General features: G+C 46.4%; 1 protein-coding gene across 3 annotated transcripts in view; it reads right to left on the bottom strand.

Annotated features, from left to right (window-relative positions):
* Window positions 1-27,321, bottom strand: part of CAPN9 (calpain 9) — a 274,380-nt gene extending 247,059 nt beyond the window's left edge. For all 3 annotated transcript variants that reach the window (XR_008383157.1, XR_008383158.1, XM_053606696.1), the window contains exons 1-4: window positions 26,989-27,321; window positions 19,796-19,865; window positions 16,553-16,671; window positions 13,458-13,591 (exon numbers count right to left, since the gene is read on the bottom strand). Coding sequence is in view for 1 of the 3 variants with exons in the window: in XM_053606696.1 (XP_053462671.1) it covers window positions 13,458-13,591; window positions 16,553-16,671; window positions 19,796-19,865; window positions 26,989-27,201 (536 nt within the window). In the remaining 2 variants the exon portion in view is untranslated. The remainder of the gene's footprint in view (window positions 1-13,457; window positions 13,592-16,552; window positions 16,672-19,795; window positions 19,866-26,988) is intronic.
* Window positions 27,322-27,577: the final 256 nt, after the last annotated feature.

Below are 27,577 nucleotides of genomic sequence, written 5' to 3' on the forward strand. Positions count from 1 at the left end.
TAATTAAGGACACAACTCCCTTCACCATAGTCTCAAAGAAAATGAAATACCTAGGAATATACCTAACAGAGGAGGTGAAGAACCTCTATAAAGAAAATTATGAAATCCTCAGAAAGGAAATAGCAAAGGTTATTAACAAATGGAAGAACATACCATGCTCATGGATGGGAAGAATCAACATTGTTAAAATGTCTCTACTTCCCAAAGCAATCTACCTATTCAATGCCATTCCTATCAAAATACCAACATCGTACTTTCAAGATTTGGAAAAAATGATTCTGCGTTTTGTATGGAACCGGAAAAAAACCCGTATAGCTAAGACAGTTCTTAGTAATAAAAATAAAGCTGGGGGCATCAGCATACCAGATTTTAGTCTGTACTACAAAGCCATAGTGCTCAAGACAGCATGGTACTGGCACAAAAACAGAGACATAGACACTTGGAATTGAATTGAAAACCAAGAAATGAAACTAACATCTTACAACCACCTAATCTTCGATAAACCAAACAAGAACATACCTTGGGGGAAAGACTCCCTATTCAATAAATGGTGTTGGGAGAACTGGATGTCTACATGTAAAAGACTGAAACTGGACCCACACCTTTCCCCACTCACAAAAATTGATTCAAGATGGATAAAGGACTTAAATTTAAGGCATGAAACAATGAAAATCCTCCAAGAAAGCATAGGAAAAACACTGGAAGATATTGGCCTGGGGAAAGACTTCATGAAGAAGACTGCTATGGCAATTGCAACAACAAAAAAAATAAACAAATGGGACTTCATTAACCTGAAAAACTTCTGTACAGCTAAGGAGACAATAACCAAAGCAAAGAGACAACCTACACAATGGGAAAGGATATTTGCATATTTTCAATCAGACAAAAGCTTGATAACTAGGATCTATAGAGAACTCAAATTAATCCACATGAAAAAAGCCAACGATCCCATATAGCAATGGGCAAGAGACATGAATAGAACTTTCCCTAAAGATGACAGACGAATGGCTAACAAACACATGAAAAAATGTTCATCGTCTCTATATATTAGAGAAATGCAAATCAAAACAACCCTGAGATAACATCTAACCCCAGTGAAAATGGCCCACATCACAAAATCTGAAAACTGCAGATGCTGGTGTGGATGTGGAGAGAAGGGAACACTTTTACACTGCTGGTGGGACTGCAAACTAGTACAACCTTTCTGGAAGGAAGTATGGAGAAACCTCAAAGCACTTAAGCTAGACCTCCCATTTGATCCTTCAATCCCATTACTGGGCATCTACCCAGAAGGAAAAAAATCCTTTTATCATAAGGACACTTGTACTAGACTGTTTATTGCAGCTCAATTTACAATCACCAAAATGTGGAAGCAGCCTAAATGCCCACCAACCCAGGAATGGATTAACAAACTGTGGTATATGTATACCATGGAATACTATTCAGCTATTAAAAAAAATGGAGACTTTACATCCTTCGTATTAACCTGGATGGAAGTGGAAGACATTATTCTTAGTAAAGCATCACAAGAATGGAGAAGCATGAATCCTATGTACTTAATTTTGATATGAGGACAATTAATGACAATTAAGGTTATGGGGGGGAGGAAAAGCAGAAAGAGGGATGTAGGGAGGGGGGTGGGGCTTTGGTGTGTGTCACACTTTATGGGGGCAAGACATGATTGCAAGAGGGACTTTGCCTAACAATTGCAATCAATGTAACCTGGCTTATTGTACCCTCAATGAATCCCCAACAATAAAAAAAAAAAACCTTTGTTGGAGACATAACCTACAAATATCTTCTCCCATTCTGAGGGCTGTTTGCTTGCTTTACTTACTGTATTCTTAGCTGCGCAGAACCTTTTTAGTTTGATCAGGTCCCAGTAGTGTATTTTTGAAGCTACTTCAATTGCCCGGGGGGTCCTCCTCATAAAATACTCGCCCAGACCGATTTCTTCAAGGGTTTTCCCTGCACTCTCTTCTAGTATTTTTATAGTTTCATGTCTTAAGTTTAAATCTTTAATCTAGTGAGAGTCTATCTTAGTTAATGGTGAAAGGTGTGGATCCAGTTTCAGTCTTCTGCAGGTTGCCAGCCAGTTCACCCAGCACCATTTGTTAAATAGGGAATCTTTTCCCCACTGAACGTTTTTAATTGGCTTGTCAAAGATTAAATAACGGTAAATAGTTGGATTCATCTCTTGGTTCTGTATTCTGTTCCAGACATCTACTTCTCTGTTTTTGTGCCAGTACCATGCTGTTTTGATCACTATCACTTTTTAGTATAGTCTGAGGTCTGGTAGCGTGATTCCTCCTGCTTTGTTTTCATTTCTGAGTAATGTCTTGGCTATTCGAGTTTTTTTCTGATTCCATATAAAACGAAGTATTGTTTTTTCGAGATCTTTAAAGTATGACAGTGGAGTTTTAATAGGGATTGTGTTAAAATTATATATTGCTTTAGGTAATATGGACATTTTAACAATGTTGATCTTCCTATGTGCTGGGATTCTGAAACTATCTACTATCTGTATTTCTGTGCCTCTTGCAATACTTCGAAAGTTCTCTGCCATAATGTCTTGCAGCAGAGAATTTGTGCCTTTGGGACCATCCTTTTCTCCTTCAGAAATTCCTATAATTCAGATGTTTGAGTTCTTGGAATGATCTCATAACTCTCTCAGGAAATATTCCATTCTTGTTCTCCATTTTTCTACCTCTTCGAATGCTTGGGATAGTTCAAAAGTCTTGTCTTCTTTATCTGAGATTCTTTCCTTGCACTGCTCAACCCTATTTCTGAGGGACTTTACTGTATTTTGAAGCTCCTCATATAGCTTTTTCAATTCCTTAAGCTCTTCTATATTTTTCCTCATTATGTTCATATCTTTGGTGACTTTATCTTTGAATTCATTAATTTGTTGAGACAACTTCTGAACTATTTTTTAGCTCTCTGTTTCCATCTTTTCCTCCATTCCAATTATCTTATTTGCCATTCATATTCTGAATTCTATTTCTAACATTTCAGCAATTTTTCTGTGGATGGAATTTTCTGTTGTATTTTCTTTGACATCCCCAGGAGGGGTTGATCTGCTCTCATTTTTTTATGTTGCCAGAGTTCTTCTGACAATTCCTCCCCTGAGTATTTTCAGCTTCTTCTTCACTTTCTTTTTTTTAACGTACTAGTTACACTTTTTTAGTTGAATGATAGATTGTCCCTGTTGAGTCCACGCCTCACTGTTGTAGTTCCACCACAGCCCTAACAAAGGCACACAAGTAGTAAATCTGCAGCCCCAGACAGTGTCTCCAGAGGAAAAGAATCAGTAGACAGTACTGACACAGAATTCCAGGTAAAGTCACTCTGCCAGCGCTGGCTCTGTCCACCCAATCAAGCTCAGGGGAGTGCTGGGGGCAGAGGGGCAGGTCTAAAGTTAAGGTACAAGTTGCGCAGGCACCAGGCATGGCCCACCCAACAAGGTCAGAGATTGTCCTGAAGGGCAGAAAACAGATCTGCCTAAGAATTCCAAGGGGCTGGAAATGGGTAGTTCACCTTTTCCAGGCCAAGGTTAGGGCTACAGCACTACTGTTCTCATGCTGCAGCTCAGTGGCAGGCAGAATTCCCAGGCTTCTCAGTGATCTTGCCAGATACTCCCGCCTCTGCAGGAAACAGTCCTTCCAGCTACTAGTCTGGGAAAAGGGAGATCTCCATGCTTGATATTGCAGGACAATATTTGATCTTTTGTGCCATGCAAGATGGGGTCTAGGCTCAGTGGTGGGAACTCAATGGTGAAGGAGGACTGGGACTTAGCAACTGCTCTCTTGTGGGATAAAGCAAGCAGGCTTTTGATCCCTGTTCACCTGCAGGCTGGTCACGGTGGAGCTCCCATTTGCGGAGAGGGGTCTCCCTTTCTCTTCGAGCTGGGGTTGTACCTGTCATTTTTCTTTCACTTTCTTATTCTGTCACTAGACTCAGCTTAGCTGATGTATACCTCACACGGTCCTCTCAGTTTCCAGCTTTTCAAATTTGGCTTCCATCTACATCACTCCAATATATCTCACTTTGGACATAAGCCTCTGGCAAAAGCTGGTTCTAGTCAGCCAGCCACCTTCCCACAATCCCCCCCAGTTAGATTATTTGGTTACAATCTGCATCTCATTATGGTAGTCCCCATCTTCCTAGATGATTTTTAAATTTTGCATATGTTGAGGGTCACTCTGTGTGTTCTAAAGTTCTATGTGTTTGATAAATGAATAGTGTCAAATATTCACCACCATGGTATACTACAGAATAGTTCATCACCTTAAAAAAAATTTTGTTTGTCACCTATTTATCCCTCTATTTCTTCTCACTTCCCTGTTAACCCCTGGCAACACTGATCTTTCTTATTGTCTCCATGTTTTTGCCTTTTCCATTATTTCATACAATTGAAGTCATAAGTAAATAGCCTTTTCAGATTGCTTCTTTATTTCTTAGCAATATAGTTTCATCGTTTCTTCTTTTCACTGAATAATATCCCATTGTATGGAAGCACTGCAGTTTGTTATTCACTCATCTTGGAGAAACAGAACCAATAGAATATATAAGATATAGCCTATATATATAACAGGAAATGTATTATAGGAATTTGCTCATATGGTTATGGAGACTGAGAAATCTTAACAATCTGCCATCTGCAAGCCAGAAAATCAGGTGCTCTGGTGGTATAGTCAGTCCGAGTCTGAAGGCCTGAGGACTGGGGGGTTGATGATGTAAGTGCCAGTCTGAGTCCAAAGACTTGAGAATCAGGGGCTCCAATGCACAAGGAGAGGAGAGAATGGATGTGTCAGCTCAAGCAGAGGGAGTGAATTATACTTTCCTTTGGCTTTTTGGTCTATTTGGACCTTTAATGGATTGGGTGATGCCTATGTTGGTGAGAGCAATCTTTTTTATCTATAGATTCAAATGCTAATCTCTTCCAGAAATTTCCTCACAGACACATACAGAAATAATGTTTTACTGGCCACCTGGGCATTCCCTAGGTCAATCAAGCTGACTCATAAAACTCATAAAACCATTACATCATCTATATATCTTTTTCGGTGAGGTGTTCTCTCAATCATGTTTGACCATTTTTAATGATCCCAAAATAAAGATTTTCTTTAAGTTTAGAATGTTTGTGTTTCTTTGTTTATGTTTAAAAACTAGATGATGCATAGTTTCTTTTGACTTTCTTGCATCGTGACAATTGGGGGACTCACGAAAGGACAGAACCGGGCTTGCCTTCCACCTGCTGGGCTTGGAAAGAGTATTCTTTGTCCACTCAAGCCTGTCTGGTGGCACTGATGGTGTTTGCACAGACCTGGGTGGAACAGGGGGGCAAAAGAAAGCATCTTCGGTTCTTCTTTGATGGCTGATTTTAGGACTGATTTAATGGCAGTACATCTTTGTTTTATTTTGCAATTTTTATGGTCCCACTTGGAGGTAGAAGCAAGATTACCCTTGCTTCTGTCTCTAAGAACAGGATTTCCATGGCTTAATGATTTTGATGAACTGGAGAGTGGCTCCTAGGAGCTCTGTCATCACTAGAGGACCAAATTCATGCAACTGTGACCTTCTGCTGACAAGCTGGTGGGCTGGGAATTGAGAGCCTGAGGGAACTGAGGTCATTTGGATAGTGGTTACAAATCCAGTATCTCCATTCCATTTATCTGAGGTTCCTAGATTAGTCAAGGCAGAAAGTAGAATGGGATTGCCAAGGGCTGGGGGGGAGGGAGGAATCAGAAATTATTGGTTAATGGGGATGAAGTTTTAGTTTTGCAAGATGAAAAATTCCTGGAGATGGGCTGTGGCGATAGCTATACAATATACGTTAGGCCATTGAGCTGCACACTTTTTTTTTTTTTTTTTTTTAATCTCATGGCACACTTGAACCTATAGTCAAACTTCTGAGGCACAATTAAATTATGTTGGTCAAACAAAAAAAAGAGTTAAGAGATTTGTGCCCTAGAGGTGGAGCAAGATGGCAGCCAAGTAACAGCTTTCTTGCATCTGGGCACCGTGAGTCTGGGGAGATAGAACTCCGGGCATCTCTGGCTGGTGAGATCTGTCTATCATCACCCCTGTGTGGATACAGGGAGTCAGCAAGAGACTTCTGGACCCCAAGAGGAGGACTAAAACAGTGGAAAACCGGCAAGTGGTCGCATGTGTTCAATCGGTCTAAACCCGCCCGCAACTGTAAGTTCAGTAGCAGCGAGACTGCAAACCATAAAGGCCTTACCTGTGAACTGTTTTGGTGTCTTTGGACTTGGCACTCAGTTGAACTGCCTTGGGGAGAGCCTGAGCGGGAGTGCGGAGATCTTTGGCCGTTGTCTAGGGCCCCAGTCTGAGCCGCTGAGCCAGACGGAGCTAATGGTGTTTGGCATTGGGTCACAGGGAGCCATTGTGAGCGATCTGCCCCGGCAAGCTCCGCCCTCAGGGTTGCAGAGCTAGAATTCGGTGGGAGCTGGTAACCCAGCGACCAAGTAGCCTAAGGGCAGGGTCTGAGCCGCCTTGCAGCCCTAACCCTCAGGGGCAGAGTGAGACCAGTTTTGGCACACTGGGTAAGTGGATAGCCACTTCAGCAGTGATTCCAGCGACAAGCACTTTCCTGGGAAAGCTTCTGCTCAGCAAGTGAACAAGTTCAAAGTGCCTTTTAAGTGGGCTGAAGAGAGATTTAGGGTGTTTACCTGCTGGGCTTTGAGAAATCAGCACCCTCCAGTCGTATCAGAACTGTGATTAACATCTCATACCCCAGAAGACCACGTGTTGCCCAGACAATATTCAATAACATATACATACTGCTTTGTTTTTGGTTGTGTTTTGTTTTTTGTTTTTTTTTTTTTTGGTTTGGTCGTTTCTTTTGTTTATTTTGATGTTGTTGATGTTGTTTTGTTTTATAAGCTCAACCTTTTCCATACAGATCCTTTTTCTTTCTCAATTTTTCTAGTTTAATTATAATTTCCCATTCTTATCTTTTTCAATAATTAGAACTTCATTTTTGCTAGTGTTTCTACTGCTATTATTCAGTTTTTCACCCAATTTTATCCCGTAAAGTTTTCTGTTTGCTTGTTTTGGTTTGATTTATACAATTTTTGTCTTTCCTCTCTACTGGGTGAAGGTGGGGTACTGTGTCTGATCTGGTTAGCAAAGAGCTGCTGACCTCAAGGGAACCACCCAACTGGCACACCCACAAGGTGTTTTTTTTAAGGTTGTGTCAAAGTACCCTACTGTACACCTATATTGTTCTGTCTCCCTCTTTCTCTGCCTCTCTTCTTTTTGTCAATATTCCTTTTACCCAACCCCTTTCCTTTCTCTATTTTTCTTTGTTTTTCTTATCACTCGGTCCTCCTTTCTTTCATTCCCTTTTTTGCTCTTCAATCTTCTCACCCTTCTGGTCCTGTAACCCTTAGTCCACAGGCACGAGATCTTCAAGAGCAAGAGGAAGTGAAAGGAAAATTAGGGCAAGGAAACAGATAAAAGAAACCACTCATGAGGAAGAATCAGCAGAAAACTACAGGCAACATGAAGAACCAGTCCAGAACAACCCCTCCAAGGGACCATGAGGTAGCTACTGCAGAGGATTCCACCTATGAAGAAATGTTAGGAATGACAGAAAGGGAATTTAGAATACACATGTTGAAAACAATGAAAGAAATTATGGAAACAATGAAGAAAACTGCTAATAAAGTGGAAAATAACCAAAAGGAAATCCAAAAACAGAATCAAATAAGAGATGAACAATATGAAGAACATAAAAAGGATATAGCAGAGCTGAAGGAACTGAAACAGTCAATTAGGGAACTTAAAGATGCAATGGAAAGTATCAGCAACAGGTTAGACCATGTAGAAGAAAGAATTTCAGAAGTAGAAGACAAAGTTCTTGAGAGAACTCAGATAGTAAAAGAGGCAGAAAAGAAGAGAGAGAAAGCAGAACGTTCACTGTCAGAATTATGGGACTTTATGAAGCGTTCCAACATACGAGTTATAGGAATTCCAGAAGGGGAAGAAGAATGCCCCGGAGGAATGGAAGCCATACTAGAGAATATTATAAAAAAAAATTTCCCAAATATCACCAAAGATTCTGACACACTGCTTTCAGAGGGCTATCGGACCCCAGGTCGCCTCAACTCTAACCGAGCTTCTCCAAGACACATTGTGATGAACATGTCCAAAGTCAAGACAAAAGAAAAGATTCTGCAAGCTGCCCGGAGTAAGCGCCAGTTGACCTACAGGGGCAAATCCATCAGAGTGACCGCAGACTTCTCTAATGAAACTTTCCAAGCAAGAGGACAATGGTCATCTAACTTTAATCTACTTAAACAGAACAATTTCCAGCCCAGAATTCTGTACCCTGCTAAGCTGAGCTTAAAAATTCACAGAGAAATCAAATCATTTACGGATATACAAACATTGAGGAAATTCGCCACAACAAGACCAGCTCTACAGGAAATACTTCAAACTGTGCTGCACACTGACCACCACAATGGATCAGCAGCAAAGTAAGAACTCAGAAATTAAAGGACAGAACCCAACCTCCACACTGATGCAAAAGATAAAACTAAGCAATGGACTCTCACCAAAAGATGAATAGAATACTACCACACTTATCAATTGTCTCAATAAATGATAATGGCTTGAATTCCCCACTGAAGAGACATAGATTGGTTGACTGGATTAAAAAACACAAGCCATCTATTTGCTGTCTGCAAAAAACACACCTGGTTTCAAAAGACAAATTAAAGCTCTGAGTCAAGGGTTGGAAGACAATTTTTCAGGCAAATGGAATTCAGAAGAAAAGAGGAGTTGCAATCTTATTTTCAGATACATGTGGATTTAAAGCAACTAAAGTCAAAAAAGACAAAGATGGTCACTTTATATTGGTCAAGGGAAAAATACAACAAGAAGACATTTCAATTCTAAATATCTATGCACCCAATTTAAATGCTCCCAGATTCTTGAAACAGACCTTACTCAGTCTGAGCAATATGATATCTGATAATACCATAATAACAGGGGACGTTAACACTCCTCTTATAGAGCTGGACAGATCCTCTAAACAGAAATTAAACAAAGATATAAGAGATTTAAATGAGACCCTAGAACAACTGTGCTTGACAGACGCATATAGAACACTCCACCCCAAAGATAAAGAATGTACATTCTTCTCATCACCCCATGGAACATTCTCCAAAATTGACCATATCCTGGGACACAAAACAAATATCAACAGAATCAAAAGAATTGAAATTTTACCTTGTATCTTCTCAGACCATAAGGCACTAAAGGTGGAACTCAACTCTAACAAAAATGCTCGACCCCACCCACAGACATGGAAATTAAACAATCTTCTGTTGAATAACACATGGGTGCAGGAAAAATTAAAACAGGAAATCATTAACTTCCTTGAGTATAACAACAATGAAGACACAAGCTATCAAAACCTGTGGGATACTGCAAAAGCAGTTTTGAGAGGAAAATTCATCGCTTTAGATGCCTACATTCGAAAAACAGAAAGACAGCACATCAACAATCTCACAAGAGATCTTATGGAATTGGAAAAAGAAGAACAATCTAAGCCTAAACTCAGTAGAAGAAAAGAAATATCCAAAATCAAATCAGAGATCAATGAAATTGAAAACAAAAGAATCATTCAGAAAATTAATGAAACAAGGAGTTGCTTTTTTGAAAAAATAAATAAAATAGATAAACCATTGGCCAGACTAACAAGGAATAGAAAGGTAAAATCTCTAGTAACCTCAATCGGAAATGATAAAGGGGAAATAACAACTGATCCCACAGAGATACAAGAGATCATCTCTGAATACTACCAGAAACTCTATGCCCAGAAATTTGACAATGTGAAGGAAATGGATAAATATTTGGAATCACACCCTCTCCCTAGACTCAGCCAGGAAGAAATAGAGCTCCTGAACAGACCAATTTCAAGCACCGAGATCAAAGAAACAATAAAAAAATCTTCCAACCAAAAAATGCCCTGGTCCAGATGGCTTCACACCAGAATTCTATCAAAACTTCAAGGAAGAGCTTATTCCTATACTGCAGAAATTATTCCAAAAAATTGAGGAAGAAGGAATCTTCTCCAACACATTCTATGAAGCAAACATCACCCTGATACCAAAACCAGGAAAAGACCCAAACAAAAAGCAGAATTTCAGACCAGTCTCACTCATGAATATAGATGCAAAAATCCTCAACAAAATCTTGGCCAACAGATTACAGCTTATCATCAAAAAAGTCATTCATCATGATCAAGTAGGTTTCATCCCAGGGATGCAAGGCTGGTTTAACATACGCAAGTCCATAAACGTTATCCACCATATTAACAGAGGCAAAAATAAAGATCACATGATCCTCTCAATAGATTCAGAAAAAGCATTTGATAAAATCCAGCATCCTTTTCTAATTAGAACACTGAAGAGTATAGGCATAGGTGGCATATTTCTAAAACTGATTGAAGCTATCTATGACAAACCCACAGGCAATATTTTACTGAATGGAGTAAAACTGAAAGCTTGTCCTTTTAGAACTGGAACCAGACAAGGTTGTCCTCTGTCACCTTTACTATTCAACATAGTGCTGGAAGTTCTAGCCAATACAATTAGGCAAGACAAGGAAATAAAGGGAATCCAAATGGGAGCAGAGGAGGTCAAACTCTCCCTCTTTGCTGACGACATGATCTTATACTTAGAGAACCCCAAAGACTCAACCACAAGACTCCTAGAAGTCATAAAAAATACAGTAATGTTTCAGGATATAAAATCAATGTCCACAAGTCAGTAGCCTTTGTATACACCAATAACAGTCAAGATGAGAAGCTAATTAAGGACACAACTCCCTTCACCATAGTCTCAAAGAAAATGAAATACCTAGGAATATACCTAACGAAGGAGGTGAAGGACGTCTATAAAGAAAACTATGAAATCCTCAGAAAGGAAATAGCAGAGGATATTAACAAATGGAAGAACATACCATGCTCATGGCTTGGAAGAATCAACATTGTTAAAATGTCTCTACTTCCCAAAGCAATCTACCTATTCAGTGCCATTCCTATCAAAATACCAACATCGTACTTTCAAGATTTGGAAAAAATGATTCTGTGTTTTGTATGGAACCGGAAAAAAACCCGTCTAGCTAAGGCAGTTCTTAGTAACAAAAATAAAGATGGGGGCAACAGCATACCAGATTTTAGTCTGTACTACAAAGCCATAGTGCTCTAGACAGCATGGTGCTGGCACAAAAACAGAGACATAGACACTTGGAATCGAATTGAAAACCAAGAAATGAAACTAACATCTTACAACCACCTAATCTTCGATAAACCAAACAAGAACATACCTTGGGGGAAAGACTCCCTATTCAATAAATGGTGTTGGGAGAACTGGATGTCTACATGTAAAAGACTGAAACTGGACCCACACCTTTCCCCACTCACAAAAATTGATTCAAGATGGATAAAGGACTTAAATTTAAGGCATGAAACAATGAAAATCCTCCAAGAAAGCATAGGAAAAACACTGGAAGATATTGGCCTGGGGAAAGACTTCATGAAGAAGACTGCCATGGCAATTGCAACAACAACAAAAATGAACAAATGGGACTTTATTAACCTGAAAAGCTTCTGTACAGCTAAGGAGACAATAACCAAAGCAAAGAGACAACCTACACAATGGGAAAGGATATTTGCATATTTTCAATCAGACAAAAGCTTGATAACTAGGATCTATAGAGAACTCAAATTAATCCACATGAAAAAAGTCAACAATCCCATATATCAATGGGCAAGAGACATGAATAGAACTTTCTCTAAAGATGACAGACGAATGGCTAACAAACACATGAAAAAATGTTCATCATCTCTATATATTAGAGAAATGCAAATCAAAACAACCCTGGGGTTGAGGTTAGATGAGATATCATCTAACCCCAGTGAGAATGGCCCAAATCACAAAATCTCGAAACTGCAGATGCTGGCGTGGATGTGGAGAAAAGGGAACACTTTAACACTGCTGGTTGGACTGCAAACTAGTACAACCTTTTTGGAAGGAAGTATGGAGAAATCTCAAAGCACTCAACCTAGACCTCCCATTTGATCCTGCAATCCTGTTACTGGGCATCTACCCAGAAGGAAAAAAATCCTTTTATCATAAGGACACTTGTACTAGACTGTTTATTGCAGCTCAATTTACAATCGCCAAAATGTGGAAACAGCCTAAATGCCCACCAACCCAGGAATGGATTAACAAGCTGTGGTATATGTATACCATGGAATACTATTCAGCCATTAAAAAAAATGGAGACTTTACAACCTTCGATTTAACCTGGATGGACATGGAAGACATTTTTCTTAGTAAAGCATCACGAGAATGGAGAAGCATGAATCCTATGTACTCAATTTTGATATGAGGACAATTAGTGACAATTATGGTTATGGGGGGGAACAGAAAGAGGGAAGGAGGGAGGTGGGTGGGGCCTTGTTGTGTGTGTTACACTTTATGGGTGCAAGACACGATTGCAAGAGGGACTTTACCTAACAATTGCAATCAGTGTAACCTGGCTTATTGTACCCTCAATGAATCCCCAACAGAAAAAAAAAAAGGACAATTAATGACAATTAAGGTTATGGGGGTGGAAGCAGAAAGAGGGACAGAGGGAGGGGAGTTGGGCCTTGGTGTGTGTCACACTTTATGGGGGCAAGACATGATTGCAAGAGGGACTTTACCTAACAATTGCAATCAGTGTAACCTGGCTTATTGTACCCTCAATGAATCCCCAACAATAAATAAATAAATAAATAAATAAATAAATAAATAAATAAAACATACCACAAATCTTACAACTCTTAAAAAAAAAAAAAGAGTTAAAAGAAAGAATATACTTACTGTGCATTGAACTATTTTCCAAAATAACTTAATTAATGATCTTTAAAAATGTTCTCAGCACACCTAATATCCTCTCAAGGCACACCAGTTGAAAAATCACAGATTTATGTCAGATATATTTTATCACAATTTCTTTAAAAGTAAAACAAGGAGCATCCTGCAGTGGTGTGGGGCGGAACAGCTGCTGTCTGTATACCACATGGGTGGCCGTGTGGACATCTGCACCTGTGTCCGGCAGAAAGTCAACAGTGCCAAGTGCTACTGGCACAGACAGAACTTACCTCCCCTGCCCCTCCCAGCTCTTTCAAGGCTGGATTTGTGACTCAGGGAGACATATGTAGCCATTGTGTCTAAACAAGGGTACATCTAGGCCATGACAGTAAAGCCGCTTTGGCTTCCCCTTTTCTATCCCTGCCCAGCCCCAGGCAGGAGGCCCTGCCGCTCCACCTGCAAACCCAGAGCCTCCGCCTCCCTGATCCTTGGATGCTCTGTTCATAGCACTGTGCTCTGATGGGGGCCTGCCCTAGCTGGGCTTGGGGGGCTGGCACTCACTTGGCATAGGCTTTTTCCAGCAAGGCACTCCAGAACTCATTGTGGTCAGCAGAGTGGAGGAAAACCAAGCGGTCCCTGAAGGTGGGCAGCCGGTCATCAATCACCACGTCCAGCCACTCGCTATGCTGCCAGAACTGTTGCCCAGGGTGAAAGCAGAAATTATGAGGCAAGTCAATCATGTGGGAGGCCCAGGGTCCATTTGCAGGTGTTTGTCCTGTTGTTCCCTGCCACCCCACAACCAAACTGCCCTACTTGTCTCATGGGTTCCATGATGTGGTCACCTGACTGTGTCCCCTGAGCTGTGTGCTGAGCATTCCACCCACCCTGACAATGGCTAGAAGACTCTGCCAACCCATCCCCGTGGGGGCATGAGGTAGGGGTGGCAAGATGGGAGTCACATGAGGACACACTATTGTGCTCTGGATGAATTGTTCCTCTTCACCAGGAAGTGTGTATGTGTGTGTGGTGGGGGGAGCAGGGTGGCAGTGTAAGGTTTAGATTTGCTCTTGAGAATTCCAATTCTCTACCACTCTCCAGTCTAGCTCTAACGTTCCTTAATGGTTATTTCCTCCTCACCCATAGCTGGGCCCTTAAGACTGACTTTTTCTCTACTCACACAGAGGGAAGCAGGTGAACTTGGTGATCCAGGTGCCAGGTGTGGTGCCACGAAGTGAGGGAGGGTGTGTGCAAATGCATAGGAGTGCACACTTGTCTATACACATGTGTGAAGGTGTGCATGTGTATGTGCAGTGTTCATGTTTGTGTGCTTGCTCCCACATCTGGCATGTGTGTGTGCATGCATATGTGCACGTGTGTGTTGTCTGAACCCATGTGTGCATCTGTGTGAGCCTGCACGTGGTCTGCAGGGAGCAGGATGGGAAGAAAGAAGTCAAGGACCCTTTGCCTAACAATTGCAATCAATGTAACCTGGCTTATTGTACCCTCAATGAATCCCCAACAATAAAAAAAGGAAAAAAAAGAAGTCAAGGACCACACACAGTTGCTCTGGGCTGCCTGGTGTCCTGCAGGGACCTGCCCCTCCCTGTGCCTCTGGTTCAGGTGGCCTGAGAGGTGAGCTTGGAGAAAGCAGGAAGGGAGGGTCAGGGAGGAGGGTGGATGCTCCAGCAGCTGTTTGCCTCGGCTCTGCTTTGGCATCCTGAGCGTCTCTCCCTACATCTCTGGCTCAATCCCAAGCAGGCCTGGCCAGCCAGGGCGTGGCTGAGGTGGAATGTGCATGTTGTAAGAAAGGATCCTGCCCCTGCTCAAGCTGGGCCCCACTCAGGCTTCTCCTGGGCACCTTGCCTCCTGACACCTGGTCACTTCGGTTTCTCGGGGCCACTTGCTGCTTCAAGGTGAACAGAGGCACTGTGGGGACAGGTGTTGAATGACCAGGCCTGCTGAGTAGGGAAGGGATGGAGCGAGCCTCAGGCTGCCCATCCTCACCGGGGTCAGCTCAGGATGCCCCACTAACTTCCTGGCACGCACACCTTGTACTGTGGCTGAGGGACAGGAAAACAAAGGAGACAGTGCTCTGCTTCCCATGAGGCTGAGGGGGAAGCAGGTGGGGCATCCCCAGACTGGGACTGACAGGCACCCACCTTGCCAGACCCGGCCTGACCAAGCAGGGGAGCAGCAGAGAGCACCTCTGCTCTCACCAGAGCCAGAGCTCCTGAGTGCTGGACCTGGTTTGGCTACTTACTGTTTTGTAACCTTGGATCAGCCACTTCCCCTTTTTGGGACTCTGTGTTTCCAGGGGTCAAATGAGAGGGCTGTGTCTGGGGATTTCTAAGGCCCCTCTCAGTTGTGACATTCCCTGGGGCAGAGGACATTTGGGGAGCCCAAGATCAGATGGTGGTGTTTCCGATTTAGTCCTTCCTCCCTGGTGTGTTCAGGAGGAACAGGATGGGCCAGGCCCGGGACACCACAAAGCCAAGGCTGTGCATGAGCAGAAGCCAGAGGGGTAGAGGGGAGACAGCCAGGTGAGGCAGGGGCAGGTCTGCGGGAGGGGAGGACAGAGTTTCCCCAGATCAGAAGACAGCTCTGTCTGCAGCCAGCAGAGAAGGCCTGAGCCTTGGGAGTGGACATGAACTCCCTGAGCTGCACGTGGTTGCGTGCCATCTCTGATTTTGGACACTTCTGCACTGTAGGTACTGAACCTGAGAGTGCATCTGAGTATTCGACTGAGGGAGATGGGGATGGAGGCGCAGGGCTGGCCCTGAGCAGGAACCTATGTGTCAGCAGAGGCCTTTGTACCTGGCCCGGGGCAGGAGACATGCAGATACAAAGGGGAGGTAAGGGACCAGGAAACAAGTCTCCTGGGGACAAGCCTGCTCTGTGCACCCCGGCTGCAGGTCACCCAGGACTCCGGCAGGCACGCCATCTCTGTGTTTCTCTCAGTTTTTATTTGATGAACTCCCTCACGATCTCCAAACTGATGTTTCTTCCATAGGAAGAGCCTCTCTGGTTAGTAAAAGATTGTCTAGTTCCCCAGAGGAAGAATTGTTTTAGGTAATTGATTCTTTAAAGCATACGAAATTTCAAATAATATAACACTTAATGGATGGACCTCCAGATTGGCCAAAAATCACTTAAAGTTTTATACTTTCTTTCTTTTTTTTAGACAGTCTCACTGTGTCACCCTCGGTAGAGTGCTGTGGCATCACAGCTCACAGCAACCTCAAACACTTGGGCTTAAGCAATCTCTTGCCTCAGTCTCCCAAGTAGCTGGACATACAGGTGCCCATCACAACACCCAGCTATTTTTTTGTTGTAGTTGTCATTGTTATTCAGCCAGCCCTGGCCAGTTTGAACCTGCTAGCCCCAATGTATGTAGCCAGTGTCCTAACCACTGAGCTGCGGGCGCTGAGCCTTGAAGTTTTATACTTTCCACTAGGGCCACTATTCAATGCCTATAATGCTTTTCCAGTGTGTTCAGAAGTTATTCCAGGAGGAAGCTGAGTCTTAGTAAGGTTGAGACAGTGGCTTTCACACAGACACGGCCCCCTTGTTCCCAGGGTTCATGGCCAGCACATGTGCGCCTGGTGTCGTGCGGGGCCCCAGAGAGGGGAGACCACCAGTTCGGGCCCCTCTCTTACCTGGAAATGGAATATGCCGGCATAACCAGGGCCAAAGCTTTGGTCTGGGGGGACGACTCTGGCCAGCGCTCTCTGATTGAGCGTGAGGGAGGCGATGGCAGCTAACAGCCAGCAGTCTCCTGCAAGACGAAAGCCATAAACCACAGTGTTTGTTGCCAATTCCTGGGAAATGGGAAAACTCTGTGCCAGAAGGGAATGTGGGGAGTTCCAGATGTGGCTACATCTTTTCTGCATTTTTAAAAATGGACAGAATGCTAACAAATACCTCTGTCCTCCCTTCCCGCCTCCCAGGCCTGCTCATCCAGGCTTCCAGGACATCTGCCGCCTTCCTGCTGAAGGGCATGTCCACCTAGGGCCGGACATGTGGCTCTGCCGCATCAGCTCTGAGAAACTCCAGCGACTGACTTTCCTTCTGGAGGACAGAGGCTGTCAGTGTCACATTAGTATGTAGGGATGGGGGCGCACATCTCAGGGTGCAGCCCGAGCTGGCTCTGCAGCGCTAGAGGAGAGTGGTCAGAAATAGCCCCTGGGTGCCTGTGTGCCCGTGTGCCCTTCTCTGGGCTGACGCCTCTCCCCAGCCCAGTCTCAGTGTAGTTACAGGTGGCAGTAACTCATTTGCTTTACTTTATTTTGGATTTTCAAGATTTAGTGACTCATCTATGGAACCAGCTGTGTCTTTCATGGACAGACATCAGGAGGAAAACAGAAACGTAAAGTCAAACATCAGACGGCATTTTAACTGTGTCCTGCTGGACTCCCAGATGCCTTCCTCTGCCCGCCTCGAGAAAGGACAGGCCCAGACCCCCGGTTTGCACCTTGCAGGGTTTCAGACGCTGCCTGTGAAATGCGTGTCAGCGGGATCCGGGAGCATCCTCGCACCGGACAGGGCCTCTCAGCTTTGTATGGATTTTATTTTTTTTTCACTAGAAAATATCAATATCATTGAAACCTAAGAACCTGTCATGGCTTCTGTAAAGGTCACATTTCTGGAAAATACTATGTCTGACTGGACTTGGGACACTATAGTATGACCGGTTTCTGATTGTTCACAGGCAAGAGAAAATCCCCAGGGTGTTACAGTAGGAGGGCCACTTCTCAATCACTCTGTCTCTGGCTGTCTCAAGGGTGTCACCAACAGGGCACATGCCACCTCCATGCACAGGAAGGTCGGTTTTGATGCACTTGCTTGTTTGGGGAGCCTCGGGTCAGCTATGAGGGATGCCATTAGGAAGGGACACTGCTAGAAGGCTGCAGTCTCTGCTTTCAACTCACGGGAGTCTAACAGAGTGACCTTTGCTGTGGGCTGACTTTTTCTTCCCTCTCTTCCAACTTTGCCCAATTGAGGAAAACACGTATCTTTTTCTGGCCAGAGAGCACAAACATCTTGTGTCTGTTCAGCCAGATACTCCCTGTGTTTTTGGACGGGAAGATTCAGAAGTCAATGTTATTTATACAATTTAAAATAAATTGAGAGACGCAACAGCAAAACAAAATTGCTTTTCTCTCTGTTGGGCCTGGGCAGAAGGGAGGGACTGCCCTCCCAGCTGTGCCAGAAGTGCCCCCTCTGCAGGCCAGTTTGCTGCTCCATGCTGGGCGTTGTCTTTCAGGGGGCACTAACAGGACTGGCTGCTCATTTTATTGTTATCCTTCATGATTTATGAGATATATATACATATATATATGCTATGTACAGTGTTTGGGTGTAATAAAAGTGTAACAAAGTAACATTTACAGTTAACCACCTACTAAGGTTGAATACACGTTTACAAGCCAAAACGTGTAAAGACAAAGGAGCCTGCCCAGTCTTCCTTCTGAATGGCAGTGGAGGTCTATGGCGGGGGCAGGGGAGGGAGAGGCAGGAAGCAGCAGGGAGAATCTCAGTAAAGGAAGACCATCTGAATGGGAAATTTTGGAAAACTCTAAACCCATGCAGTCTTCCCTCATTACCCATGTGGGGCTGGCTCCAAGACCTCCTAGTACACTAAACTGCACATGCCCAAGCCTCAGGGTCCACACTGCAGAGCCTGCAGGTACCAGAAGTCAGCCGTCCACAGAGGCGGATTCCGCATCCTCTGTATACTGTATTTTCCATCTGCATTGGTTGAAAAAATTCTTGTGTGTAAGGAATCTGCACAGCTCAAGCCTGTGTTGCTGCAGGGTCAACTGTAATGTTGTCATCTGCCATCTATCTACCAGCCATCTGTAACTACCTGTACATTTACCTCGCATCCCACTACCTTCCTAACTATCACTTGTCTACTTATCCACCATCCATCCACGTGTCTGTCTGTTCCCCTGACTACCCGTCCCTCCATCATCTATCCACCTGTCTGTACTCTAATGAACTACCAACCTCTAGTTTGTGACTTTGGGATTCTGTGTTTAGGGTAGCTCAGGTACTTGGCATGGAGGTTTCACCATGAGTTGCCTTAACCATTAGACACAGCAATAACCTTGGTTGTAAATAAGTCAGTACTTATGTACTGACTTGCTCTCTTGGCTGATTTTACTTTTTTGTGTGTTTTTTTGTGTTTTTTTGTTGTTAAGTGGACTCTTTTTTTTCCATAGATGGATGGAAGGTAAATCTAGCCTAATTGGATTACATCCTAAAATGCCAGGCCAGATTTGACTGAATTGGGGGCAATTCAGGTCAATTGCAGGAGGGAGAATGGGCTGCTAGGGGGGTGTTCCCCAAAGTACAAGCCCCTCAAGGCAGTGTGTAAAGTGGTTAGGAGCAAGTCTCTGCAGCCAGACAGTCCAGGCTCAAAGCCTGGCTGCCCACCCATCACTTCTGTGCCCTTGCACAAGTCACTTGGCCTTCCACAGCCCCTGTTTCCTCATCTGTGACAGGGTGGTCAGTGAGCAGAAACAGGGCAATGCGTTAAGAGAGTGACGTCAGGGGGGACCAAGTTCATGTGTGCCAATGTGACTGCCGTCATGGGGTAGGAAGGCCAAACCAACACTGCTGGGCGTCTCTATCCTTTGCAAACTCCGGGGCTGTGAGCTCCAGATCACAGATGTGTCTGCCTCCAGAGGAACAAGAGTGCAAGGGGCTCAGGACCACAGGGCTTCCTTCAGAGGGGGCAAAGACCAACTGGGGAGAGAGAGTGAGGCACGGGTGGCATCAATGCTGTCTCCCCAACCCCTGTGCTCGGCAGGTTCTCAGGACCCTGTGCTGCCATGGCTGCCCCATCCTGCCAGCCCCAACATCCCTCTGGCCATGCTCTGTCCTCTCACACTCACCCAGATCCCCTTGGCAGATATCAGTCCTGGTGGCCCCTCCAAGAATGAATTCTGGGTTTTCCACGATTTCCTGGAGGAACAGGAGGGTGATTAGAGCAGCGAGTGCCATGCCGTTAGCCAGCAGAGTCTCCTCTGTCCTACAGAGAGGAAGTCCTCCCCACGTTTGCTCAGCTTCCTTCCCATGTGGAGTTGAAGGGCCTGGGCTCTGTGCCTGCACAAACCTGGACTCCTCTCTGATAAATCCCATTCCCAGAAATGGGATCTGCCTCCCAACCAGCCCCAAGCACGGCCTTCTGGCCACAAAGATTCACACCATGCGTGACGGCGAAAGGGGACAGTGGCCATATATGAACGATTCCTGTCTTTACTCAAGCACCAGGCTTGGTGTTGGACTGAGTGTTCAGAACCCGGCTCTCTCACCTGTGTGAGCTTTGTGACTTCCCTGGGCTCTAATCTCCTCATCTTAAAATGAAGTGAAAGTGCACACAACACAGCCTGGGCCTGTTTACACATAAACCCCTCTCCCCACCACCCCAGCTTCTTTCTGCTTCTAGATACGCCTTTTGGTAAAACTGTATGATCTATGCTATATGCAGAGGGAGATACGCACATACCTCTCACATGGTTTTGCATTGTATAGTAATATATTTATTATGTATCACCTAAAATCATATATGTGTTAATATGTATTATTAATATATGCATATATAATATGGAGGGATATGTATAAAAGACAAGGAAGTGTTGGAAAGCAGCTCTGTAAAATTCATACGTTCTTTCCATTTTTTCAAGATGCTAGGCTCCATCCCAGACACTGGACTACAGCAAGGAAGAGACTAAAAGTCCCTGCCTCATGCAGCCTCCGGGGACTCCATGTGGTAGGGAAACCAGGCCATGACCCAGGAATCTGAAAGGCTGGGGTGGCAGGTGCCAGGGCAGGCAGGCTGCTGTAGTTAGAGCCGTCAGAGTGGGAGGTGACTCTGGGGAGAGTGGACGGTGAGTAGAGACTCGAACAAAGGAAGAGCTGGAGGGAACAGCTACTTGTGAGGCACTGACATAAGTTCTGGGCATAGCAAATGCTCCACTGTTTCAGCTGGGTGGGGTGCAGGTCAGCGTGGGCTGTTCCCACCTGTTTCTAGACACCAAGACCATGGAGGGGCCCAGACTGGAGGTGGAGCATCCCAGGCAGTAACTGGGCTGACCCCGTCCAGGGACCTCTCCAGAGAGACCTCCACCCTCTGTCCTGTGTTCACACAATCAAAGGAGGACAGAGATTTCTCAGAAGTCCGGGGCCCCAGGACAAAGAACCGACATGCTAGACAACAATGCTCTTTGTGACAGGATGTGGCAGCTGGGTGGAGAGGCAGATGCCCAGAGTCCCCGTCTCTAAAACACCCAAGTAAGCTGAGCTGGGCAAGTTTCCCAGAGCACTGGGCCACTGGATGCACCCAGGCCTGGCAGAGGTAGGACGCCCCCCATGCATTCCCGCCCTCAGTCCAGGCGGCCTTGGAGTCCCTCACATGTCAGCAAGGCAGTGAGGGTGGGGAGGTGGCTCCTTGGTGCTATCTCCTGGCTTGTCTGTGTGGGCCCTCTGCCAACTTTCAACCGGCACACTGCTGTTCACCCTCAGCTAGCAGGTGGCTTGGGGGAGACAGACATGGCAAACCAGGAAAATGTCTGTTGGCCACAGAGTCTTGGTGGTAGCTGGCCCTGCTCAGCAGGGGGTCCCTGAGCAGCCCATTTAGTGCCTTAAGGCTGTGTCTTCTGCTACCCCAGCTGGACACTCTAGGCTTGTTGCAGAATGTGTGTTAAAGCCTCTGCCCCAAAATCAAGCCCAAGAGGCCCCAAAGCCCTCCCTGTCTTGATTGCCCAGCACCCACCAGGCAACTTGCCCTAACAAGCAATGCCCCATTGCCAGCATTCTCACTCCTATGGCAGGCCACGCCAGCCCCTGGGGAAGTGTCAGACTGTGCGTGCAGAGACTGCCTCCTCTCTGTCCTTCCTGCCCCCACCCCTTTCCCAAGCATCCTGTCCTGTGTTGGCCTGGCCCTGACAGCTGCAACACTGGCTGTGCCAGCTGTGACTGCAGATGCCACTGCCTCCTACATCCCATCTTGCAATTGGTTTCTTTGTTCAGGAGAGTTTATCAAATTGCATCCAACTAGAAGAAAAATATAAAAGGAGAAAACTCTGAAATCCTCACCACATGGATACCGATTAGTCACAGGTGTAACCTGGGGAGGGGCCTGGCTGTGTGGCTGCCCTCCCTGTGGGTCAGCATATCTGTGAGTCAGGGCACCGTCTCGAGGGTGGGGTAGGAAGGGATAGCGGTGGGCGAGTTCAGACAAGCAGCAGTGTGTGCTGGCGGGTATCTGGGCCTGAAAGGAGCCCAGACTACTGCCTGGAGCCCCGGGAGCCCTGAGGGGCAGGTGGTTTTCCTGGCACACTGATTGAGGCCCAGCATCCTGGAATGTTTGCTTTTAGGGCCTGTTCTGTTCACCTTGTACCTCATCAGAGGCTCAGACAAAGATACAGACTTCCCTCCACTAAGTACAGTAAGTCACTTAAAAAGGGAAAAGCACATTCCCAACAAGGTCTGGAGATGTGGGTGGTGTAGACTTTGGCTATGTGATGGTTTCTGCCATGTACTTAGTGCTTTGGTGGCTGTGGGGACCATGCGGCTGTTCTGGAGCAGCTGGCAGCCCCTGCTACAGGCTGGAGGAGCAACACAGGGTGCAGGGAGGCAGTATGCAGGAGAGGCCAAGGCCTCAGGCCTCAGGGTGCACAGGGTTTCTGGGGGTCCCGCACAGGCTGGAGGAGTGGGGGGCCTCCGGGAGGAGGAATTCTGGGTTTAGGCAAGAAATAGGAAAGGAATTGCAGGGCAGAAAGCAGACAGGTGGCTGGGTGCCTGTAGCTCAAGCAGCTAAGGTGCCAGCCACATATACCAGAGCTGGTGGGTTCGAATCCAGCCCGGGCCTGCTAAACAGCAATGATAACTACAACCAAAAAATGGCCAGGCGTTGGGGTGGGTGCCTGTAGTCCCAGCTACTTGGGAGGCTGAGACAAGAGAATCACTTAAGCCCAAGAGTTGGAGGTTGCTGTAAGCTGTGATGCCATGGCACTCTACTACCCAGGGTGAAAGCTTGAGGCTCTGTCTCAAAAAAAAAAAAAAAAAAAAAAGAGGGCGGCGCCTGTGGCTCAAAGGACTAGGGTGCCAGCTCCATATATCGGAGGTGGTGAGTTCAAACCCGGCCCCAGCCAAAAACTGCAAAAAAAAAAAACCCAAACAACAGCAACAATGAAAAAAAAAAAAAAAAAACACAGAGAGAGGGAGAAAGCAGGTGCAGCCAGAGAGGGAGGTGGATGCATGGTGGCTATCTCCCAGCAGGCTGGGGACCCCCACCCGGCACACCCTTTCTTTTTCTCTACACACTAGTTAGGTGCACAGCCCCCTGCATGACAACTAGCAGTGACCTCACTTTCTCTCCACACGGAGACTGTCACCCTCCCTGGACCCCCATGTACTCCCCCAGTCCTCAAGTCACCCCCTTGGTGTGATCCTTGCCTGCCCTGGGCTCTCTTGAGGGCAGGACTGGCCCCCACCGTCCTACGATGCGCCCTGGCTTTGCACTTGCCTGCCCTCCTCCCAGGCACAGCTGTGTTTGACAAGAAGGTGGTGCTGGAGATAGGGCCGCCCCACCTGTAGTCCCACCAGCCTGCTGAGACATGCACTTTTAGGTGCTGAGGAGTGGTGCAGATGGCACCCTGGCCATGGGGCCTTCTGGAGGGGGCGGGCAGTGTCGTGATTAGCCTGCCAGCCCCTGCACTCCAGAAGCAGCTCCATGCTCACCTCCAGCCTAGCCCAGCCCAGCCTCTTTGAATCTGCTTCAGTAAGTACAAAGAAATTGCAATTCAAAGTTTTAAAATACCAGTGTTCAAGTGATTCTGGTGTACTTAATTTCTTCTTTGCTGGCTTTTTTTTTCTTTTATTCTCTCTACCACGTTGGAAAAGATGGAAGATAGTTAAGGGAAAGTTCAAGAATGAATAAGTGAGTTGAGGTCCTCCCTGCAGAAATCTCCCTAGGCGTTTACAGACCTCCTTTGCCCTACCAGCCTGGGCAGAGTGTTCTGGTATCTGCAAAAGGGTGAGTTTTTCCTACTGGTACTCAAAGGTACCTAAGGAGATGGGGAAGGACAGGAGTGCCACCTTGGAGGCCAGGAGGGGCACCTTCACGTGGAGGCCCGTCAGCAGCACCTGCTGGGTGGAGAGTGTCTGCTTCTCATTCATTTATTTTATTTCATTCCAAGTGGATTGGCTATTCTTCTAGCACAAGTATTATATCCACCATGTCGAGCACCAGTTCTCAATGACAAGCTTGGAACAGCTGACCCACAGCATCTGTATTCCCAGGGCCATGCTTGTGCCCAGGGCAGACATCACCAATGGATCACAGCAGTTACTGTGAGTCAAGGAGATCTGGCAGCCCTTAGTGTGGAAACGGCCCACATTCTCCATGGGTCCCTGATGCTCATTAGTGGTGGCTCTCACTCTGTTTTCCTGAATCCCAGGCGCAGAATGGAATTTGCCAGGTCCTGGCTCCTGTGTCTCCTGTCATCTGTGCCCAGGCCAGGCACTGACTAAGCAGGAGATGGAGAGCCTCATTGGGAAGGCTCCTGGGGGTGGAGCCCCACTATTGGCTGGGAGAGGTCATGGGCGATTCCCAGGAAGAGCGAGGTGACCTTGGCAGGGGAAGGTTGGAGAGGAAGGACCACAAGCACAGGTGAGGACCCCGAGCAAGGGCAGACTCGGGCCCAAGAAGCCTCCCTGGCCATGGGCTAGAAGCCCCTGAGTCCTAGCTGTTTGCTGAACCTGCACAGAAAGGTGCACTTTGCTGCATCCAGTTCTGTAGACCAAGCCAACTTCCATTTAAAATAAGAGGAGCTGAGGTCAGTAACCTGGCTCCCTAAGCAGGGGCTTCTAGCCTTTTCCTATTAAGTCCCTATAGAAAACGTTAATTGTGGCGGCGCCTGTGGCCTAGTGGGTAGGGCGTGGCCCCATAAACTGAGGGTGGGGGGTTCAAACCCGGCCCTGGCCAAACTGTAACAAAAAAAATAGTCGGGCGTTGTGACAGGTGCCTGTAGTCCCAACTACTCAGGAGGCTGAAGCAAGAGAATCACCTAAGCCCAGGAGCTGGAGGTTGCTGTAAGCTGTGACACCATAGCACTCTACCAAGGGCAATAGAGTAAGACTCTGTCTCTACAACAACAACAACAAAAAGTTATTTGCACAGCACCCTGGGTAAACAAAAAAAGCTGCAAGTGGCCAAAGGCCACCAGGCCAGGGGCTCTGCCCACCTGGGGCTAAGGCAATCAGCTTCTTTGGAACTCATCTTCTAGGGCTCCTGAAATCTCAGTTAAAAATGCACCCACAGCCTGCAGCCTGGGGTAGCTGTTCATATGCCCACTTGTTCATGGGCTGAGGGCTGGCAATAAGCCCAGGAAGACCTAAGGGATATGGTCAGTGCCCTTCAGAGGTCACTATTTTGCTTTTTTTTATTTTGGAAATACTCTTTTGCTTACTTAGCAGAGCAGTCGATCCTGCCAATCAAGTGTCCATCATGATCTGGGTGCCTTGTCCTGACCCCACACTGATGCCAGCCACATGCACAGAACCGTAACCTGCTGTAGAGGAGCTCTGGGTTATCTGAGAATTGTGCCCAGGAGTCTTCACCTCAGCTCTGCCGGGCAACTGGGTGCTCATTGCCATTACCCCACTCATAAGGATATACTTGATGTATATCCTTCTGTGAGAATCAATTACCTGACAGATACAGCCCCAGGCCAGCATGTGCCTGTGCATGAAGCCACACACGTGCACACACACACACACACACACACACACACATGCACACAGCCACACTGACACACATGCACACAGCCCAGCCACACAAGGTCAAATACCTGCCCCAAAGTGTATGCACACACACGTGCATACATCCCACACTGCCTAGAACAGGAAACAGCAGCAAAGACCTTCCGACTTCATAAGTAGCAGTTCATGCTCACTGTGGCTCTGTCCTTGCAGAGCCCAGAGCTTTTGTGTATGTGCATTTTTTAAATGAACATGTTATATATTTAAGATAGCAGCATTATTTTATTGTTGAGAGATAGGAGGTAGCTGTGGTGAATCCTTTGCTACTAAGAAGTAAATGGGATTCAGATCTAATAACAATGATGGTGATGATAATAACCATAATAATAATAATGACCACTGCTGTCATTCACTGAAAAGCTTCTGTGTGCCACACATTGACCTACATTAGTCATTATTGTTCTCATTTTATGGCTTAGGAGACTGAGGATCAGGGACGTTAAGTGATGTGACTGCGATTGTAAGACAAATTAATAGCAGGGTGACACCAGAACTCAGGGTCTCACTGGGGGCTCCAGCACCCTCTGCACTGCTCCTCCTGGCCCATAAGCCACCTGTCCCCACAGGCGCCACTCCCAGGCCAGTACCCACCCAGAGAGTATAAGAGCCAGCTGGCCCCTGATTAGAGGTGGAGCCCTGACTAATCCAGCAATACAAATATTGATAGAGTGTCCCTGGCACCAGCTGGCAACTCTTGGGACCCATGATGTCCAGACTGCTGGGGGTAGGCAGCACCCCAACTCTCCTCTGGGAGCCAGGGATCTGTTATTCTTGGGAGAACACCTGCTTCCCTGTGTTCTTCTCACACGCGTGCAGAGAACTGGCTGAGCCAAATATCCACCCACAACCAGCATCCTTAGCTCTGGGCCAGAAGCTAGAGAGCACCCACACACGGGGACAGGGCAGTTTCCAAACCAAGATGTACTTTTTGCATAAAGCTTTCCACTCAAGTTCACTGCCCACTGAAAAGACCCTTTCTGGCTCCAGATCTCTGGGTTTGGTGGAAGTCAGGAACTCCGGGCAGGGGAGAGAGGTGCACCCAGACCCCTGGGCACCTACCCCTGAGCATTTCAGGCCAGTACATCATTTCCTGCCCCACGGCAGAGCTGTCCATGTGAGGTTCAGATAACATGCCTCAGGCAGGTTGAGGTACATCCCAGGATACCCAGGGCCACCCCTCCCAGCCCCTCTTTCCACATCCTCCTCCCCAGGAGAGTGCTGCCCTCAAGCCTCAGCTCCCCCCGCCCCCCACTCCACTTACCCCTGGACGTTTCCACACGAAGGGGACCTGGGGCCTCTCGCTGTAGAACAGGGAAGAGTCGTTGGCCGGGAAGTCTGTGTCCTCAAACAAGGCACCTCTCTCCAGGCACTCCTCCCTCAGCTGCTTGAAGCTCTGGCCTGAAGAGTGGGTAGTCCGGGCATCCTTGGGGACTGGGTGCATCTGGGGCCCTGGGGCCCGGTAGAGGTGAGGCATGGCTGCTCCCTGGCCAGCTGGCTTGGAGTAGGCAGTGGATGGAAATGGATGTGAAGGAATGAGCTGCGTGTGCCTGTCAGGAGGAAAGTGGGCCCCGTGAGGAGCTGCCCTCACCTCCACCTGTTTGCTGGGCAGCTCCTTGTTAGACTGAACGGGACACACCCTGATGGCAAACTATTGACCCAGAGGCAGCACCTGTGCATGGGGCGCTGGAGAGACCTGAGGAGAGAGGGAGGCCTGCTTCTTAAGGCAGAGCAGCAGGAAACCAAATTGGTCCAGGGGGTGGCCCTGGAAAGAGTGCCCTGTGTTCAGAGTTACATCTCCTAAACCTGAGAATAGCTGCAGTTTGGGAATCATAGTAGGACATATCAGGAAT

This window comes from Nycticebus coucang, chromosome 10 (genome assembly GCF_027406575.1).
Source record: "Nycticebus coucang isolate mNycCou1 chromosome 10, mNycCou1.pri, whole genome shotgun sequence".
Lineage (NCBI taxonomy): Eukaryota > Metazoa > Chordata > Mammalia > Primates > Lorisidae > Nycticebus > Nycticebus coucang.